Raw genomic sequence first — 22,105 nt, 5'->3', positions numbered from 1 at the left:
GCATGCACATTCCTTGCAACCAGCTGGAAAATTTTCCCAGGCAACCCTGGAAAAGTCTTTGGAATAGGACACGGTGCCTCTGTCCTGGGCATGGCCTGCCTTCACAGATGCCCTCCATGTGCCTGGGAGCAGGGGGAGGTATCCCCCTGGCAGCATGTGTAAGACCTGTGCATGGGGACATGTGCCGTGAGAGAGTGGAGAAAGGTGGGTGTGTTTGTGTGTTAGTACTGCAGGGCAGCAGCAAGGAGATTCATGCAGTGCTCCTCTAGAGCAACAGTGCTACTCTAATGAGTGGGCCATTGGTTTTCAGAGAAACAGCAAGTCCCTTTCAAACACCCCAAGAAAGGCAGCCAGCCGAGGCCTTGCACAGGGGAGTCTGTGGGCCAAGGAGGGAGAGGCAAGTAAGGCAGGCCGGAGCAGTGCACCTAGGCCTTATTTTCAGCCACGGTGGCTGATCTGAGACATGCCACCATTTGGAGCAAACGTGGAAAAGGACAGAAACCATGCCTGCATAGAAACTGTGTGAACACAGAACACAAGATAAGATACCATGCAGCATGTTTAGTGTGTTGTGTGTGAACACACCCAGAGTGTAGAAACTTGTGCAAGAAAAGCATGCACTCTACCATGGAGCTATAGACCAAAGTTTAAATTTTGTTCAGGAGCATTACAGTAAGGAGGACTACAAACTTAGATTACTGGGGAGAACATCCACCTTGCCTCTGGAGACATGCCACAAACCTCGTGCCATTTATGCCACATCAAATTCCAATTACTGGTATGGGTTCATTTGGAAACATTTCTAGCATTTATGTGCAACTCTGTGTGTTTTTCTTTTTTCATCTAGTACCATCAGAAGCAACAACTAATAAAACAATAAATGACTCAAGCATCACCAGCAACCCGAAAAACGACACTTCGCTGAATACAACAGAGGCGCCAAGTCATCTACTGACAAGTAAATCAGGTACTCCCAGCAGTACAACTCAGACCAAGACTTCAGCAGAACTTTGGACATCTAGTCCGTCTAAGCAGGTAAAATCTAATTTCTTTTCCACAGCCAATGCCAGTGATAGCTGTAAGAAGGTAAGAAAAGTGAAGAATTTAGATTGCATGCAATGACATTGGGGAACAAGACTATCAGAAGTCTTGTTTTAAATTAGTGATCAAGCCATTAATTAGTTCATCCAACTAATTAGCCAAAGCTCTTTTATGCATCTGTGGATTGCAACTCTATACTTCATACCTTATTTTGTTCTCAATTCCATTATGGTCTCCTGCCTCATAGCCTGTAGACTCCTCACCAGCATGTGCGCACACGCACACACCCCAGCTCATCTCACCTCAGGTGATACTTAAGTGTCCACAGCAGTCTTCCCTAACTCCCAGTTGTGCTTCTGTTGTATTGAACTACATTTCCCAGCATTCCCCAGTCACAGCTTCCCTCCTCTGATATTCAGGTCTTCACAGCGCTTGGTTCCAAGTGGTAACACAGTGGCAGCAATGTTCCAGAGTATCTCCCTGGTCTGGACTGGCTACTATTGTACCACTGTTAAAAAGAAATGCACATGTGTGCGCACACACAGAGATGGAAAATAAGGATGATCATGCAGAGTAATTCAGAGTAATGATTGCTTCTAGCACAGGCAGTACTCTTACACAGAATTAGCATTGTCTGCCCTCAGTGGCACACAGCCAGTCTGCACAAAGCTATTTATCTGAGATATCTACTCTTGGTTGCAATACAGAACTCACATCCAAGCTCTGTCTAGTATTTCCTTTCTTGCTTTTCTGCTATGCAACTGCTAGTTGGCTCTGTGGTATAGCAGAATAAAGCAACTACACAAGAAGAAAATTTCCCTTTCATAGATCAATTCTCCCCACTATAAACAAAACAAACCAGGAAAGTGCTCTTAAAAACAGAAGCAAACTGGAGGTTTATAATGTCATTTTTCTACACAAGACATCTGGTGTATCTGCTTCCAGTTATGTCACTGAATCGAGATCTGAGTGCTTCACAAATAGCATTTCCTTTCCTACTTTTCTGCTATATAACCTTTTGGTAGCACTGTGGAGTAGCGGAATAGCACAAAAACACAGGTGGAGAAAATGTTCTCTTTTGCTTTCAAAACATACTGCATTTTCCCAGCTGTGAAATAACTTGCCAGACATACTCTTTAAGAACAGCCACACTGGAGGATCGCAATGTCATCTAAAGAACCCATAAGCAACTCTGAGCAGTGCAACAACTTGATTTTCCTACAACAGGAAATACATTTTAAATAAAGATGCATCACGACGGCTGCCTGTTAGGATTATGGAGACATTGTGAAGTTGTACAAAATGACTGGGAGTACTGGGGGAAATATTTCCTTTTCCATATAAAGTATTCCTTTTATGCTAAAAATAGTCATATCTGCATTTTCAACACATCCCCAGTTATTATTCCTGATGAATGAATTTGCACCTCAGCTAGTGTTTTGGCTTTGGTTCTCCATTACAGTTCTATCTATATTCAGGCACACTCCTTACTATGTGAATGTAAGTTACCTGATAGCAGCGTATGCAGTTTTCCCATCCAGAGAACTTTGAGAATTGCAGTATCTTCCTTACTGGTTCAGGCTGCGGAATAGAGTTGGCTCAGCAAGGCTGGCTCTATCAAAGTAGGGCTGGTTGGATGGGGTACCATTTGTAACATCTCTACTGGGATACAATAATAGAAGGTTTTAAACAGTATAGGGCCACAAGATTGCTGTCTGGAATTGGATATTCCTTCTGTCAGTCATGTTGGCTCTCTGGAAGTTTATCTTCTCCCTCATACTCCAACCCAATCCTTAAGATTCTCCTCAGAGGTCCTACTCAGTGTGCCCGCACCAAGTCAAACACATGGCTTCTAGGGAGAAAGCCTTTTGGTGGTGGTACCTATAGAATAGCCATGCCCAGAGGCTCGCCCTTTGCCTTACTTATGGGCTTTTCAAAACCAGTTTTATTTTTATTTACCCAGGTGGAATAGCTTGCATTTTCTTAAAAATAGGGAAACTCCCAAAGGTTTTATTGGGCCTTATTAATCTGAGGTGCAAATGTGGTTTTACTTATCTCTGCTAGGAAGGAGTTCTAAGACTGTATTTACTGTTGTTGCATTTGAATTATTAAATTTTGTATGTCAATGCTGTATTTTGTACTTTGTTCTGTGAGCAGCTCAGAGAGCGTAGGTTGATGAGTGGTGATCCAAATGTGACAAACAAATAAATAGCACCAGACACAGGGCCTCATCTGCTTCTTGGCACAATACCAGTTCTCTTTTGACCTTTTATTTGTTTGTTTGTTTAGAGCAGTATCGAATGTGTGAAGATCAAGGAAGTGACTGCCCACTCTAACGCGATATGCCTGGCGTTCAATGAGACCCAAACATGTGTAAGTAACAGGCAGATCCAACAGTATGGAATGGCTGGCTGGTGCTGCGAGAGACATCTCTTCAGATACCTGACTCCCATAGTATTTAGGATTTTATTAATCAGTAGCTTGAAATCTGCTCAGAAACAGGCAACTAAGGCAAGTGCCACTTTCAGGATTTATACTATCTGATCTCTGAGAGTTGCATGTCAGACCAGTTATAATTTCTAAATCACTTTTGAAGGTGGGAAATGGTCTGCGTTCATTCAACATGACAACTCACTGTGGCTTGTTGCTCACCATAGGTTCTTGTGTTGTGCAAACATAGATGTGCTCTCACAAATAGGGATTTTCATAGATTACAACAAAAATTTATTTATTCAGTTGTTAAACTTATATTCTGTTGTAACTAGCCTGAAGAATCTGTAAGCAGATTGCAACAATATTACATAAAATACATAAAATTACATAAAATACAGTCCATTGAATTTCATAAAACTGAACAGTTTTTGATGATCATGACTATGCCTTAGGAAAGATTTAATAATTAAGTATTTAATTATTGAAACACACAAGTGGAAATAAAATTCATAGCTGAATGATATATCTGGCTTTTTCTAATTTGAAATTGAAAAATTCAAGAGTAGACTGTATTATGTTATGCAAAATCAATCCCATAAAGTTCCAGATGCAATGTATGCTTAAATTTGTCTTATTCAAATTTATTTATAGCAGCCTGGTTATTTCTTAATCCTGTGAGAAGGACTGAACACTTACTTGGAAGCATGTGTTTATTTCCAAAGAAGCATGCATAGGATCATGTTGCCCATCTTATTTATTTCAGTGGGCCTTAGCTTAGAGTATGTGTATTTAGGAGTGGCATTTGCTTCTCAAGATCTTTCTCACCAATGCTGTAAATTAAAACAGAGTTACCACGCATTATTGCATTGCATTCTGTAATTAAAAAGTGTTCTAAACAAACAAAGTTTTCAAACTTTTCTCTTAACTAATCTTTACACGGTAGAAACAAACTCTTTGCGTCTCATGTTGTCTTAACTGCTATTTTTAAGAAAATTGATAATTGTGTCTCAGTTTCCAGTATACAGATTGGCCTGAGCTGCTTCTTTCTTTTCCTGTTGGCATTTGCCAGTAAGTGGGTTTATATCTCTGATCAGTATAAAGGAAACTCTGATGTTCTCTCAAGAATTCTTTCCACAGCAAAGAAAAAAGTACATGCAAGTGTTTTCCCTCCCATTTGCCATGCAAAGTCTGTGGGAACAGTTTTACCAGATTTTACTCTGAAACTTCCATTTTCACAGACATAAAGCATTCTGTGATAACACTGTGAGCTGGGTAGAGTTTGTGTGTGCTTAACTTATGTCACAGGGCCATGATTTTTCAAAAGCTGTCTGCAGTTATAGGGAGTTATAAGGAACTCAGCTAAACATAAATTGAGAAATTCTTTTAGCTCAAGGGCCAGCTACTCTTCTGAGAAGCTCTTGGATGCCTCCACTCCAGCTGTGAGCAGGTCTGAAGGCAAAAGGGTAGGGCCCAAAGCTAAATGCACAGGGGTCAAAGTACCAAAATTCCAGCATGGGTTAATTTAAAGCTCGCACTACCACTATCTAAGCCAGAGGGGAGGCATTTCAACCTTTTGAAATCCAGCAAAAAGTGCATCAAAGCCAAGATGCTACCAGCCAATTAGTAGCTGGGGGAAAGGTGTGGAGCAAAGAAAAGTGTGTTCCATCCTGAGACCGTCAGAGTCCCGGGCTGGGACACCTAGGCCTGAGGTGTTGTTTGTTTGTTTGTTTGTTTGTTTGTTTCTATGCCACTGAATAGCCAAAGCGCTGTAAATAGCCACAACAACCAAATACATAAAATACAACATAAAATACAATATACACATTTGAAATTATACTACAATATAGATGTGAAAAACAAAGGAAATTCTTGGCAACAAGACAAATATTTAAAATACAGATCTAAAACTGAAACTGAAAGACTAAAATGCCCCAAAATAGGAAGAGTTTCAGCTGAGGCCAGAAAAGAATGCAATGCAGGCACTAAGCAAGCCTGCCTGAGAAGCTTGTTTCATAGCCAGGGTGCTGCAAAAGTCCCTCTTCTTAATATCTATCCACATTACTTCCTTTGGTGCAGGTCCTGCTGATGGATGTTGAGGGTGATTGTAGCATCTGGCCAAGTATAAATTAGAGGAGGGAATCCTTCAGGTAACCTGTCCCAAGCCATTTAGGGCTTTGAATGGTAATACTATCACTTTGAATTGGCCAGGCACAATATGATTACATGGGCCAGACCCTGTTTATGATCAGCTGAAGCTTCTGGATCATTTTCAAAGGTAGCCTCCAGTGTAGTATCTTAGAGGAACCCAGTGGAGAGATTAACAGAACTGCAGGTAGGTTTTACTTGTCCAGATAGTTGGCATATCAGCTTAAGCTGGCAGAAGGTGCTCTGTGTCACCATATCTATTTGTGTTTCTAGTGGCAATGCCAGACCTGAAGCATCCCCAAATGACAAACCTGAGTGGTTAGGGGGAGTGCTATCCCCTCTAGAATGGGAAGTATTTGACTCATCTGTGCAATTCACAGGTACTATCCTGGTAGCAAGAATTTACAAATCCAGTTGGTTTGACAGGCCAAATATTAATAAAAAATTCCCACAGACCAACTCTATTTAAAAAAAAAAGTTGCACTCTTTCATTGTGGGTACCAGCTCTGCTGTTGACTGGCAAATACCAACATTCTCTTGTTTTGTTTGGAGATTGAAATCTAGATTCTGAACTTGAATGGAAAAAATGGAATAAGGATATTCATCAGATGACTTAATCTCTTCAGAAACAGATGTGTTTTCCATGTTGTAACTTCCCTGGTGGATGCTTAGGAGAAATATTTTTGTTCTTCTCTCAGGAACCATTCACAGAAAGCATAATGGGAATGAAGCTTAGCATACTTTAAAAAGGCAGGAGAGTAATGCAAAAAGCACAAATCAGGGATATCATATATGAAGTTAGTACACTGAGCTATTGTATTGTAATAGAAATCCAAACGTCTGATTTTGGGTTTTTCATGAGCTGGCCTTAGGCAAACTACTAAGCAATTTCATACAACACAACAACCCATCATGATTAACAAGCCAAGTAGGTTGCTCCACTGTGTGAATTCCCCCTGGGTGTCTAGTTGCTGGGCAACAAGCCTCCCTGACAATCCATGCCTTGTTCTAGCAGTGTTGTACTTATGATAGGCTGTCATATTGAGCAATTGATCTACTTGAGCAATTTATCCCATCATGGGTGCAGGGAAGCAGCAAGCAAGTCATTTGGCCAGAGTAGCAAATCCCTCTTGCCACTGGCTTGGTGCCTCCCACCATGATAGTTATTCCTTTTCAGCTCAACATGGCTTTCCCCCATCTCTTCCCATTGCTTTTAGAGACTACAGATGATCATCTCTGAACTGACAGCCAGCAATAGCCACTCCAAAGTGCCCAAGTGGCAGATTGGAGGGGTGTCACTGCTCGGTCACCTTGGTTTTGTTCCTCAAGTGCATGTAATATTGTTTGTAATTAAAACTAATTAGAGTTGCACAAGTGTGCACTTCTGTGGATCCAAAATGTGCAGCCTCAACTGGGCAATGTCCTGGGGCATACATGTTGGCAAAGTGCAGCAAGTACCCTCCTTGGACATTGTTCCAGAGAGGCTGTAAAGAGATTTATTTATACATACATACATACATACATACATACATACATACATCGCTTTCTCATGACAGCTGCCAAAATGCAAGCTGTCAGGGAAAGCAAATGCCAAGTAAATATCCCCCTTTGCAATAAGATCCTTTACTTATTTATTTATTATAAATAAGAGCTCTTTTTTATGCTAACTGCCGCCTCTATGGTTGCTCCTATTCTAGCCTAGTAAGTGCCAAATATTCTGCCCATATCAGTATTTCTGACATCATGGTTAGCAGCTATGCAGGATGAGTGAAATTGGGCTTAATAGCGCAAGGTGGACAGGGGAGTCCCTTGATAAATAGTGAAGGGAGTCTGTTCTTGAAATAGGAAGCATCATGGAATAAAGCAGGTAAGAAGAGCAGAAAAATATAGAATTGAGAGAGGGATGAAAGGGGTACGAAGGATGAGGGTTGATGAAGATTATGAAGAAAGAGTATAATGGCCAGTGTGTGGATTTAAGGAGTCAGTTGCTCACAACGGTGAAACAAAATTAGTGAAAGCTAAATCAGAAATCAGCTGGAAAAAGGAAGTACAGAAGGGAGGAAGTTCCTCTAGTCTAGATAAGATGTGTCCACAGAGAATGGACTTTCCCAATCAAAACAATTATCTGTCTAACCAAATGGTCTGTTTCAGACACTTCTGGATTTTTAGTTAAAGGATTACAACATTGTTTTGACTTATAACAAGCTATTCATTCAATGTGTTATCCAAAGTACCTCCTTCCCTTTCTGCAACAGGATGAACAAGATTTAACACTGAAAAAAGAGAATACTGTTACAGTCTTACTCATGATATTCCTTTATATTTCCTATCTTTCCCTAATGTTCTGCTTCTCTTGGAGTAAGTATGTTCCAGGAAATTGGTTCCTTGGTCAATAGAAAGTTATTTAGGGACTACTTCAGATATAACTTACTAATCACTTGCTGGTCCAGATAATACCTACACATGGAGATATCATGCAAGGACTGTAATTTTTTTAAAGAATCTGTGGGTGGGGATCCTAAGTTTCTGACCAGTGATGGCTGTAGTTTCAATTTATAGCTTGCCTTGTCTGAATTTGTAGCAGACATGGAAAAACCCAACATTCAACTGAAGTCACAAAGCTCAAGCTAAGCCTTCCCATCCACCAAACCTGCCTAGACTAGAACATTGTGTTATTTTAGAATATTTATTTTTGGCTCTGATTTACAAGTGTCTGGCCCTGATCCCAACCCTCAGGACATGTATATATTGAATTCCAGAAGCTCCATCCTGTTTGACGCACACATTGACCAAGAGGAGGAAAAAGCTGCAACACCATAATGTCTCCCCCATCTCCTCCCACCTAAGAGTTACAATTGTTTAGGAGAAGAAGTATCACTTTATTTCAATCTCTTGTGTGGGAAGATTTTATCCCTTGTGAAACATGTGAACAAGGAGTCATCCAAACTACTCAAGGCATTTCTGAAACAGGAAGGCCAAATGTTTGTTTGTGATTTCCCTCATCTCTTCCCTGGTGACAATGAAAAAGGAGATGGTGTTCATTATTTCAAAACAATAAGAGCTGTCTTGGCTTCTTGTAATTTCAAGGCTTAAAGAGGACACTCCTAAATTGAATTTATTTTATTTAACATTTATTTATTTAACATTTATTATGAAATGTTAAAATGCCATTGATTATAATTAGCAGCAACTCATAATTAGATCAAGGATGCAGGTGGCACAGTGGTTTAAACTGCTGTGCTGCTGTGCTGGTTGTTCAAAAGGTCACCGGTTCGAATCTGCACAATGGGGTGAGTTCCCATTGCTCCATCCCAGTTCCTGCCAACCTTGCAGTTCGAAAGCATGCAAATGAAAATAGATAAAAAGGCACCACTTCGGTGGGAAGGTAAACAGCATTCCATGCACTTCGGTATGTAGTCATGCCAGCCACATGACCACGGAGACTGTGTGCAGACAAACGCTGGCTCCCTCGGCTAGGAAACGGAGATGAGCACTGCCCCCTACAGTCAGGCATGACTTGACTTAACGTCAAGGGGAAACCTTTACCCTTTTTATAATTAGATCAGTAAGAATTCCCTTATAAATGCAAGTATAATGTGTTAGGCTTAAACCTCTAGAAGGCTGCAAATTGTCCATCCATGGTGTAAAGCTTGGTCCTCCTAAGCCCCTTTAGTCATACCCTCACTTTCTGCTAAGAATAACCCATCACACAAAGTAGGCACCAAACATTCACTAGTACATGATGATGTAACATTCCTTTGCATGCTTGAGGCAGATTATACTATTGTAGTTGAGCTGAAAATCCTTAGCCAGGAACATGGGTTGTAAGCTGCTGTCCCTAACTCTCATCAGTTCCTTAAGATAATTGTTTCTGGTGTCCCACTGCCAACCTCTAACTCACACAATCCTCTGGCCATGAGGTCCACAAACTATTGGAACTGTGTGAAGCACTGAACCCTTATTTATTTTATTTATTTATTTAAAGCTTTTGTCTGCTGTCCCCTTACTATATAGCCTCGGGACAGCTCACACAAATAAATAAATATAATACAAATACAGATAAAACCCGGAAACACCCTGGCTGCACAATTAAAACCTATAAATATTATATGTTGTTAAAATATTGTTTGAATAAAAAGGTCTTAGCCTGGGCACCCTTTCATCTTCAGAAGATGCTCAGCATTACGGAAGGTGACAATCCCTATCTTACCAACTGCTATTGATATAGTATAAATTAAAGCTGAAAAGCTAAAGAGAAAGTGCTTGATGTCTGTTTGTCTTTTTTCCCTTGGCCCTTTCCAGCAAGATTATGTAGTGATGAAAAGAAATGTCCTAGAAGAGATGTTTTGTGAAAAGCAGGCATGCCACATCAAACTGGCAGAAACCAATGAGCATCATGGCTGTAACCTGTTTGTTGGAGTTAATGGAAAAGGTGAATTGAGCTAATTTACTTAACTTTCATAAGCAACAAGCTATGGGCTACTGAGGGCACTTCAGACAGATAGCTTCTAGCCTTATTAATCAGAAGGCACTGTGCAGTTGTTCATTTTCTTAAATAATTTTCCTTAAGAAAAATACAAAGGAAATCCCAAAGAAAGGGGAATGATTACAAACAGTGGGCCAGCTCACATACTCAGCCTACCGTGTCTTTGAACAGCCCATCATGGCTTATTTAAGCCATTATGATATTCAAGCCATAGCTACAGCTTGCTATATCGTCTGAATTCAGGGACTGTATGTTATGTGAAAGTTGTTTCATATGGCTAGATGTTTAGCATGCATCCAGGATTTAAGCCGCAGTGGGTGTATTTATTTAAAATAATTGTATTTATTTATTTACTTGGTCTGTTTAGATTGTGCAAATAGGGTCAATATCTGAACATCCTGGACAATATAATAAGTGAGGCAGGGCATTTGTGCAATAATATCCTCATCTGAAAGCACACCCGAGTTTCTGTATGAATGGCAGGGAGTCTTTCCCTTGAAATGGAACATCCCCCATTGCAGGAAAATAAACTGGGGAGTTGGGGGGGGGGGGGGCTCCATGGACTCAAATGGAAATTTCCACTCCCAGCTTTTTTATCTGCCCCTTCAGGTAGTGATGGACTTCTGAGCGAAAAGACAGGGAAGAAAGGTTATCACACTTCCCAGAGGGATACAGTAGTAGTCCAAATAGGAACCATGTGTACTTACACAGAATGTACACAGAAGTAAAATGAGTGCACATACTATTTTCTGCTATGCTGCATTTGAAAAATGTTAATCTGGCCCTGAATCTCTCCACAACTATAGTCCAACCAGTATCTCTTTGCATATCATATATTGCAAAAGCATTCTAATATTCATCTAAAATTGTGTGTATTAGCAGATGAGTGATGGCTGTGAATGTTACGAGCGAACTCCTTTGACAGCCCGTCCAGTTCCTCCTTGAAAGTATACTGGCCCTGTGAAAGAAAAGCAACAGGCTTTTTCTCTAATGGCAGTCCTCACTTTAATTGCTTAATAATAGCAGTGTGTATCTGGAGTTGTTCAAAATGCTCAGTTGCAATACAAATGCTTCTTTTCTTTTTTCATCAGTCTGATAAACAGCCTAAATAAAATGCAAAGGTTATTGAAGCTGTATGCATGAAAAAGCTTAATGTCCAAATAGCATTTTCCAGTTTTATAATAATAGATACCAAAGAAAAATTACAAATGTACACAAGTTCTGTTATGTAATTCATCTTACTTTGTTTTTTGGGTGTTTCCTGGTTTTGTTTTTGCTTTTTTCTTTGTTTGGGGTTTTTTTGTTTTTGTTTTTGTTTTTTTTTGATTTGGGAAACTGCAGGTACAGATGCTTTACAAGATATTCTTGCAAATTACAAGTCTGCATTGACTAAGGTAAAAAATTTCTGAATATTTACATATGGAGTTTACATGTAGTAAGAAACTATAATATCTACAAGTATTTTAAAATCTGAATAAAATGTTCTGAGTGCGGGTTGTGGAAATCATATAAATGTATTGGGATATGTTGGGGGAGGTTGTTTGTTGTGTTTTGAGGAATGCAGGCTTAATGTTCAGTATTCAGATTAAATTTATCCTAGATAAAACAACACTATTTATAGAAAATAGATTGGCCATAATTGCATGTTTTCCTGGTGGATGAATAATTTTATTTATTTAGTATTTAATTTCTATACCATCCAACAACCAAAGGTCTCTATACAATTGGGTGGAGGTGCAATTTGAAACAAATTAAAAGCAAATTTTCAGCACATTTACTGAACATTCGAACAGTCTTCTCTATCATTCTTTTTCTGTATCTCACATATGGACACACCAGACACAAGATACCCTACACATGACTGCACAGTATTTCCTTATATATACTGGACAGTATCATATGGTCTCATTCTGCCAATGCACATTATGTTGCTGTAGTGTAAGGGCCCTCCAGCACAAACTAACACTCTTTCTAAGGTGCTATCAGCCACTTATTATGGAACAGGAAATTTGGATTAGCAGAATGACACCATAGAATACTTGCCCATTGAGATATTCGCTTACAGATTATTCCTGTTTTACAGATGAACAGTATGAAAACATATTCAGAAAGATGTGCTTCAGTATTGTGAAGTCATCATCATTGGGTTGATCAGATTAAAAAATACTGTATAAGAATGTGCCATAGGAGTTTGCCCAATTATATTGCTAGCCTGCACTGCTAAAGTATTTCTAATCAGGAACCTCAGTAGTAATTCATAACACTTTTTTGGCACTTTACATCTTCAAAGCATGATAATACATTAATTAATTAATCCTCTCTATTCCCCAGCGAGGCAGCTCTCTGCTTGTAAAGTTGGACTCCAGGCACCTGTAAAAATAGCACTTGAACAGCTAAATGTGCCCATAGCCGTTGCAGCTGCTATGCCGTAAATCTCAGGGAAGCAGGGCTCTTGTCATGGGTGAAAAATAACTTGTTAAAAATTGGGTCTGATTCAGGAAATAACAGGATGCAATCCATAAGGGCCTTCTGCACATAAGGGTGTCAGCTTGGCAGGGAGAGATTACAAAGCCCAAGACAGAGATAGGGAAAATTAACTTTAAAATAAGCAAGGCTGCACATTTAACAATGCCCAACTTCCATTTTTCACACTGACCCAATGTTCAAAAGAGAAAATCACTGTTGGAAGATTAAAATAAACTGGTACTAAAGACTGGTTTGAGAGCTGTAACATTTTCAGTATTTGTAATGACTGCAGATTAAACTAAATGTAGCCCAGGAAATTCACGACTCATGTATTTCTTTTTAAGTTAAAAGAACTTACCAGGGTAACGGATTTGAGCCAGAGTGCTTGGAAAGGAACTTTAACCATTCCCCATAAACCATTTCAATAGATCTAATTTTCCCTTTGCCTCCAATGCTAAAGTTTTTTGACAAAGAAAAACATACATGTACTCTTCTATTACCAGGCTCTGTAGCAGCACCATTCCTACATTTAGTACCAAACTAGATAAGATGTTTCAAGCCCATAACTAGATTTTCTTTCTTTACAACTATGTAAAAAGCATGTAAAAGTCTGCCAGAATGCCCCCAATTCGTATATCTAAATTTTTCCCCAAAGGGCAAAGAGAAGGTTCAAGAAGGGCAATTTTCATCAGGAAAATATGGGGGGAAGGAAATAACTAGGCTCCTTAGAATCATGATCTCAGTCTAAGCATTGATCTTTCCCAAGCAGGGTTCACTTCAAATATCCAAAACCCATCTGATAGAAAATAGACTTCAGAGGTGACCTGGGAGGGTTAGAGTGGAAGGCAATGGATGTTAGAACCTGACTTCTTGCAGCAGAGGCATGTGTCTTAATAAAACCTTTTATTGCAGTAATTCCAGTAATTAGCTACAACCCATTAAAGTCCCAATAAAATGGCAGTTAACAGAGCACAACAAAGTTGCTAGTCAGGAATCAGTTCATAAGCATCACAACAAAAGACCCAGATTTCCTCAGGTTCAGCACACAGAACAAGTTCCAGTAAGTTCATGGTACCAGAGAAAGTGGGAGGCATCCAGTGTATTGTTTCCAGCAAAGTCTACTGCAGGGCAGCGGTCACTCAAGATAACTATTGGAAATTAGATGTTGGCAGGGAAACTGGTCTCTTGGGGTGTTGCAGGACCTCATCAGATCCCTTCCATGCTTAAAAGAAGTATTATCATCTTCTGAGAATTTCCCTACTTCAGTGTTTTAGGGTTTTTAGGCAGTGAATAATCTTATGACAATTAGTGTCTAGAGAAATAATAATAAATGTTTTTTGAGTCTGAATTTATTTATTTATTTATCTATCTATCTATCTAAAACATTTATATCCCATCCTACATGAGAAAAACACCCCAGGATGGCCTACAAAATTATAACAACTAAGAACAACAAGAAATAATAACAAAAAATATAACAATTAGTAAAAACAACAAATAACCACCACAAACAACAAAAACATAATATCAGCAAAAGTCCAAAGCAAAAGTGAAAGCAAAAACAAAAAGTGACTGTGGATGTTAAAACCAATTACAATTTCAAATTCTTAAAATGATGGGTAAATAAAAAGTTTTTTACCTGGCACCGGAAGGAATATAAAGTTCCTTCAGGAATCCTGGTCCCAAGCCATTTAGGGCTTTATAGGTTAACACCAGCACCTTAAATTGGGCTTGGACTTCAATCATGAGCCAGTGGAGCTGATAGAGGACCAGTGTTATATGAGAATGACAAATGATATTTTAAACATTAGCTTGCCAGTGGATGCAGGTACAGTCTGTTACAGCACATGCACAGCTGTGGCTGAGAGTGTGGATTTTGCCAGCCCTTGTAAAGTAGCTCCGTGTTAGTATTTTTGTTTTGCTGAGTGGGAGATGTAGCATTATTATATGAAAACCCTTTCAGGAATTAAACAATCAAAGGAAAGAATGGAAAGTGTCGGCTGTGGTTGACCATTGTCCCATTGTCAAGAAACAACAGATAGACCTAATGCACACATTTTGCAAAAACTAGGCCCACCTGTATGGTCAGACCTGCTTCCTAGACTTTGTCACAGTTTGGCCAGCAGATCTACCAGAAGCAATAGACCTGTTCTGAACATCCAGAAGTGGGATGGACTTATGCGCAACCAGGCACAAATAGTGCAGTTTGAGATAAATGTTCCAAACAAACAGGTGTACAGTCCAAAATCTAAGTAACACAAAAAACTGTGTTACATGAGCTGATGTAAAGAGGGGCTGTAAAAAGTAGACTGAGTAGTCAAGATGCCTCTAGAACCCCAAGCCTTGCTCAAGCGGCTCAAGCGTACTCTTTCCTCTGCACTGCCAAAGATTCGGTGGTGTTGTCCAGTGTGCCACCACTGTTTCCAAGATGAAAGAGGTTATTGTGGAAAAGGGGACTCCATTGCTGACCAGTGTTATAGAAAGGACAATAATGCCAGAAAATGCCCAGTGTGGCCCTTTCAAGACTGCTGCACTGTGTTTATGAATCTTCTCTTTCTTGCTATGAGGTTTTTGGTTTATTATTCCTTGAAAGTTTTGTTGGATTTTTTGATGTTTCTTGAGTGAAGTTAAAATTATCACTTTTTTCCTCTAGTGCAGTCAAATTCACAGGCTTTGATTCTACTCTGTGTAGGCTTCCGTTGTCATGAAATGTGACTCTAAGCAAAATACTCCCAAGTATGCACAATTAACATACCACCTTGCAGTATTGCCTGACACCTGGAAAACTCCTGTGGACACTCATATATAAGAGGCATTTAAATCAGTATGAGGTACAGTTTTTCCAAAACTCAGATCTCATTTAGGAGTTCCAGATATTTGTTGAACTGAATATCAGGGCAAGGTGTGATCTGGGATTTCCTTGCAGGTCCCACTTTATATTCCACATTCATATTAATCCAGGTATGAGAATTTATCCAAGACAGGACACTTAAGACTGGTACCATAGTTAAGGAAGTAGACAGAAGCCATTAAACTAGCCTAAGACTCTTTCGGAACTAGACTGGTACTTAGAAAAGATGTTTGTGTGCATTCAAATATGCAAATGCACTCATGAAGGAAGAAAACAAGTTTAAAAGGTGCATTGTGTTATATTGCACATAGCCCCAAGTAAGTGTCTATCTTTATAGAAGTCCCAGGAGTAAGAGTACTGTGTTCCACTGATTTTCATTTTTAAACTGAAAATGTTATCTGTGTGACTATAAGTCACTTAGGCTGTAGTCCTTAGTACTTTTATATGGAATGTAGGTTTGGAAATCCATGGGACAAGACTGGAGTGAGAATGAGGTGACAAACGCTTCTGGAAATTCTGGCCACAGTTCTTATCTCCTCTCCCTTCGCTCCTTAACCTTACCCTGAACAAAGCATTTTGGTGTAAATAGAAGAGCCTGTGAATGTGATATGTTTCCTGTTTATGACATTTTTGGCTCTGTTTTGTATGTTTCCAGCTAGGAATAAAAACCTATAAAAAGGAGAACATTGAGAGTCACAAGGACTATTCTCGGAAGACACTTATTGCCTTAGTCACCTCTGGTTTGTTGCTGGCATTTCTGGGATTGGCTGCATATCACTTCATGAAACGACGGAGCTGGAGTTCCATGGGAGAGAGGCTGGTTAGTGCTTATAGCTGGCAAAACAAGTAGATGGAACTCTAAATTCATGTGAAGGAGAGAATGCCAGAAGCTTTCTAGAAAGCTAAATCTAAGTCTTACAAGCATTAATAACAATCCCTGTATGTAGGTTCTACTGGAAATGGATAATGATGAAAAGACCAAAGCATCTTTTCCACAGAACTGATTAGCATAGCTTTTGTCTATCAATGAATCCATCTTGTTAAGGCAGGGAAATATAAAGGTTGAGGCACTTGTGGTTATTCAAGCACTCTACATTCCAGGTTTTGAATTAATGAGACCTTCATGTTTTTACACTACTGATAATATAGGTGATGTTTTTAGTTATAGAAAATCTATTTCACTAATATTACTACTAACTATAATATGTGCTTTTTGCTCAACAGTAAGAATTCATAAGTCGCAAACACCCTTCAAGAGTGAATTATATTTTTCTGCACATCATTGTTTTAAATTCAAGTTAAATTCAACTTGTGTATTGGCTGTACTAAGGACTGCTCCCTACCATTCAGCTAACAAATTATGACAATAAAGGACATGAAGAAAGATGATATTTTTGATACCTTTGTTGACTTCTAATTTTTATATGTTCCCCATTTATGGCTGTTTGCACCCTTCTGAAAACTTCCAGTTTCTAATCTTAACAGTTAGAATTGTAATTGTAAAAAATGTGGATACATTTCATCATTTTGAGATGTGCAAACATTACTACACAAACTCAGAAAATGGAGGGTTTAATCTGCTTAAATACACATTAAACATGTTTGCATGTAAAACAATGACAAAGATTGCTTCTAAGGAAGCAATAGGAAATGTGTAACCCCCAGATGTTTTAGCCTACAGTTTCCATCAACCCCAGCCAGCATGGCCAATGTTGAAGAGGGATGCAAGGCTAAAACATCTGGAGGGCCACAAATCATCCATCCCTGTTCTTGGGAACAAAACTTCTGGCAAGCATAATATAGGGTGGGAATATAATGGGAAAGCTGTTTTCCTTTCCTTGCCCACTGCTTTTTCATTTAAGCTTCCTTCCTTAAACCATTTTTTAAATGAGAAGGATTTGTCCTTCAAGCTAAACCTGCTGAACAGGTACCTTCAGCAAAGAAATCTCTCACAGAGATATGACAAACTGAATTTCTTTAATCCCCTGCTCATTCTTGGATGGCAAATGAAAAGCTTGAGCTGATCAGAACGTGATCTCTATGGATCATCAGAAAACCTAAATATGTGTAACATGATCTATTCCTAATAAGGGACATTGAGGGAATGGTCCACAAAGGGCCTTTAACACTGTATTTACATATTTATTTTACTTACCGAAATTTTGTTTTCTGGAACAAAATAGTATCCTACCTGAATAAGGGCCAATTTACATATGATACCACATCCATGGACCTGGACTAAATCCCCTTTCTGAATAATATAAACCAGCAGGGATGAAATGTATTCAGCTTCAGAGCCAGATTCTATTTTGGAGCATTTCTTGGGAGCCACATTCCAGTGATAGATGAGGCCAAATGAACAAGGCCCAGTGCAACCACCTCTATACTTGTAAAACAATCAACTCAGGATCTTTTAATGACCTCTCACTGGATCACTGTTCACTGGCTGGAGATAAGAGCAAAATAAATCTGCAGGCTGATTGAGAATACTCATGGTCCACATATGGCCTGAAGACTGGAGGCTCCCCATCTCTGTCATAAACCTTTGATTGGTTGGCTGCCAGTGGTATCACAAACCTAGAGGATGGGCTGCTGTCCATTTATTGAGTTAGTACCTATGTTAAAATTTTTAAAAATAAATAGTGTCAGATCATTGCCCACTTTTCTGACCACCCCGAAACATTGTATACATGTATAAAAGCAGATCTTGGAGCAGAAATGTTTCTACTGGAAAGCTGAAAAACATACTCCTCTTCAAGTGTTCAATACCCCACAAGTTTTAAATGAGTTCTCACACCCATATGAGGTCAGTTATAGCATTAGGCAGCCTAGAGAAATAGGATGCAGTCCTATGTATGCTTAGACAGCCCTACTTCTCCCAGCATGCCCTAGCCAGCTATGCTGGGAGTTGCAAGATGTGTTTCTGTCTGAACATATATAAGATTGTGGCCTTAATGAATTCATCCTTTTAGTACCACACGTAAGGATTGCCAATGCCTGTTGTGCATGTCATGCATATTTGTCATGCATATAAACATGCCTGTAGCATTGTGCATGAAAGACAAAGAATTTAAGTTAGACTTCTTCCAGCTCCAGGGAAAAGACTACAACTCCATGGTCAGAGTACCTACTTTGGAAGCAGAAAGTCCCTGATTCAGTTCATGGCATTTGCAGCTAAAACAGATCAGGAAACAGGTGCTGGAAAGAATTTCTCTGCCTGAGACCCTGAAACTACTGCCAGCTGGAGTAGGTAATACTAGACTAGCCGGACAAATAGTCCAGTATAGGACAGCTCTCCATTCCTATTCCTATTTTATTTCTATACTGCCCAATAGCCAAAAGCTCTCTGGGCACTATACAACATTCATAAGATACAATGTAAAAATAACATTAAAACATCATAAAATTAAAAGAACATTGCACAACTTAAATAATTAAGACAAGGTCATGCAACTTGGTCTGCTAAGGGCAGCTGAGATGAATCCCCTTGTGTGCTATTCAGAGCTGGTGCAAAAAGGTTCCAGGTGGGCCTCAGTGGGGAGATCAGGAGGCTGCCACAGAAAAGGTCCTCTCTGTGTTGCTGTCAACTGAGGTTCCCTTGGAGGGGCACTTGGAAGAAGGCCTCAGATGCTGAGCAGAGAATCTGAGTCAGTTCTGGTTGGGAGAGGTCCTTCAGCAGATATTGCAGTCCTGAGCCACAAACTGCTTCATAGTTTGAAAAGAGGACCTTGAATAGGGCTTGAAAGCACTTACATAGACAGCCAGTGCAAACGGACCAGAATTGGTGTTACGTGTTCTGACCTTCTGGTCCCAATTATTAGTCTGGTCCCAGTTATCATATTTTGCACAAACTGCAGCTTCTGAACAGTTTTCAAGGTCAGCCCCACTTTATTACTCTTACTGCATTCAGTTTAGTCTGACTACCATGATTCAGAGGCTACTGCAAGTTATTCCTCTTCTAAACCAAGTTCCTGTGTCTTCCTGTTCACAGAAATCAATATTACTACCTAGTAGATTAAATGATTGGAAGGAGAAACGCCATTTCTTCCATGTGGATTCTAGACCAGTTTGTTGCCCATGTGATGCCCTTGTCTAACTCTCTATTTTGTTATTGTATCACCCATTTAGGGGGAAGATCCATATTACACAGAAAATGATAGCCATGGCAACCCTGTGAGCTCTGTGGCCTCTCATGAACACTCCGACCTGCAGGAAAAACCAAATATCAACGGAGGGGCTCGGGAAAATGGGACTGGCCAGGCAAGCTCAAAAAACGGACAGTCAGGCCAGCCTCACATTGCTGACACTGAGCTGTGAAAGGCTGTGGCCCAAAGCCTTTTTCATATGGTTTGCAAATCCAGAATGAAAATATAGAGGAGATGGGATGCAAGAGTATCACAAATGGAATCATAATCCTTTTTATTTTTACAAAGAGCTCAAAGTCCCACCCTAAAGCATACATTTTCCAAGAGCTGCCACAGGAGTTAGCTGTGTTCAAGTTTTGTTCTGCTTAGCAAGCTGCTTCAGTGGGATTGGGCATGTTCTCGGTAACTTATCGCACTTTGTTTCAGATCAAAATGAGATGTGACCAGCCTTCACAACAATTCATCCAGGGAAACGACAGGGATGTTGTTTTGAAATTTAGAGATTTGTCATTGTTAGACAATCATTTTACAGGTCCACATAGTGTTGTGGGGAAGGGAGGGCGATTTTACTGTAAAGATGTGCAATGTCAATGAATGGTGGGAGATTTTCGTCAGTGAAATCAGTTATGTGAATGCTCAAATACATGGCCATTAGAGTGACTGGTCCAATTCAATTTGAAGCCACATTCTTAATTTTTCAAGATATAAATAATTCCCTTTGGAGGATATTGTAGTGCATTTCTTAGATCTGTTCACCATGCCAAAATTACTAAAAATACCAACTGGGTGTTTGAAAAAATGTGTATCAAAACACAGAGCACTCCCAAACTTATTTCTTTGGTTGGATTCTACATCCAACTCAGACACCCCTCCCCACCTCTCTGCTTTGCGCTGCATTGCCCTTAACACTGAGTGACAGTAAGTCTGCAACCTATCCTAAACCTTCTGAAACACCATTCAGTAATCCCACTAAACAATATGGATTAAATTCTGTTTTAGCTTGCTTTCCCACAGAAAAAATGGTGTACTTTCAATTTAGAAACCAAGATAAAATATGGAAAGACAGCTTTCATAATCAGTCTAGAAGTAAAATAGGCAACTGGGCTTGAATGACAGATGTTGTTCATGTGTTCCATTGATGCAACATCTCTCTTTGAGGATTCTGTCTTCCATAGTCATATAATGAGAAAATGGAATCGAAACCATAGAGCAATTAATTATTGGTGATAAAACAGAAAACAAACACTAGAAACTTGGGATGATATCCATCACCATACTCGTGGAAGGGAGTTTCCAGGTGCTTAACTATCATGCCACCATCTTCCCCAGCAATCCCCAGAACCCCACATACCCACAGGCTACACAGACATTCTTGAATGAAGTGGGCTGTGGTAGAAGAGACTTGAGGGGGAATTGGGGACCCCCCAAATTGGGTAGGGGCCTCATATGCAACTGACACTTCTTCACATACAATGCCTCTGCTATATTTTCAAGGATCTGTGATTTTCCCTCAGCCACTGGGCCAAAGCCCAACCCATTCAGCAGGGCCACAAACCCATCTGTGAAGCATTATTAGCGCTTCCAAAGGCTGCTAAGAGCAGGAGGAGGCAGGGAAGTTCACTTCCTAGAACTCCCACTAGCACAATCTTGGATGGCACCATTGTCCTCAATCCTGTCTAACAAAGTCCTCTTGAAATCAATGAGCACATTCACAATAATGGCACTATTATCACTATTGTCAGTCATCTAAAGATGCAATTCTATAAGCACGTACTCAGAACGTAAATTCAATTGGAATTACTTCTACATAGATGTGTACAGAGTGTGCCGTAACTTAAATAAAGTGCCTTTGGACTGGAGCCTTCGGATCTAATTTTTAAAATTCATATTTTAGAATATATTGTGAATAGAAGCTCAATCACATCAGGTGTTTCAATTAGCTAGGCTTGGTCTCATGCCATATGCTAGTACTTCTTTTCTCTTTGCCCAAATGCTAGAAAATTGTTTCTCCACTTGGTGCTTTACTCTCCCTGCCCCCGCCTCCCATGTCCTGTGCCACCCTGGAATTTGCTGACTTTGTAAATATAATTTAGAATGTAGAATACAGTGCAAAACACACCCAGGATTTGAAATGAATTCTTTTCTTTTTTTTTCTTTTTTTTTTTTGTTCCTTTTGTCAATCAGTATGGACATATTTTCCTGAATGGCATCATTATTTGCTAAAGAAGGCTGATATATTTTAGCAATTCTGTTCTATACCACAGCACCATCTTCTGTTGTGTAAAAGAATGTATAGAAAGGCAAAGAGAACCTCCCCTGGGATTTGAAGACAAGAGTGAAGGACTTTCTAATCCTTCTACAAAGAAAATAGAAATTTCATACAGTTCTGGGTTAAACCCCACTTGAGCAAAGTCAAATGGTAGTTCCAGATAGATAAAGGATATTCCCAGATATTCCCAGCTTCTTCTGGCTTTGTAACTCAAGAAAACTATAATTTATTTACACAAAAAGTCAATAGTGGGCTCTGGGATTCTCCTC

General features: G+C 39.6%; 1 protein-coding gene across 2 annotated transcripts in view; it reads left to right on the top strand.

Moving 5' to 3' along the window:
- The window catches only part of CD34 (CD34 molecule), a 45,219-nt gene extending 23,793 nt beyond the window's left edge, over positions 1–21,426 (top strand). The window contains exons 4-9 of one of the 2 annotated variants that reach the window (XM_044446866.1): positions 848–1,035; positions 3,331–3,414; positions 9,922–10,051; positions 11,447–11,499; positions 16,078–16,242; positions 19,551–21,426. In XM_044446866.1, the coding sequence (XP_044302801.1) occupies positions 848–1,035; positions 3,331–3,414; positions 9,922–10,051; positions 11,447–11,499; positions 16,078–16,242; positions 19,551–19,739 (809 nt within the window). In that variant the 3' untranslated portion in view covers positions 19,740–21,426. Of the gene's footprint in view, positions 1–847; positions 1,036–3,330; positions 3,415–9,921; positions 10,052–11,446; positions 11,500–16,077; positions 16,243–16,646; positions 16,812–19,550 lie in introns of those variants that run through there. The other variant, XM_044446873.1, reaches the window with a different exon arrangement.
- The last annotated feature ends 679 nt before the right edge of the window (positions 21,427–22,105 follow it).

This window comes from Varanus komodoensis, unplaced genomic scaffold (genome assembly GCF_004798865.1).
Source record: "Varanus komodoensis strain SLA01 unplaced genomic scaffold, ASM479886v1 scaffold1, whole genome shotgun sequence".
In the NCBI taxonomy this organism is placed as follows: Eukaryota; Metazoa; Chordata; class Lepidosauria; order Squamata; family Varanidae; genus Varanus; species Varanus komodoensis.
This window is presented reverse-complemented; position numbering and strand designations above follow the sequence as displayed.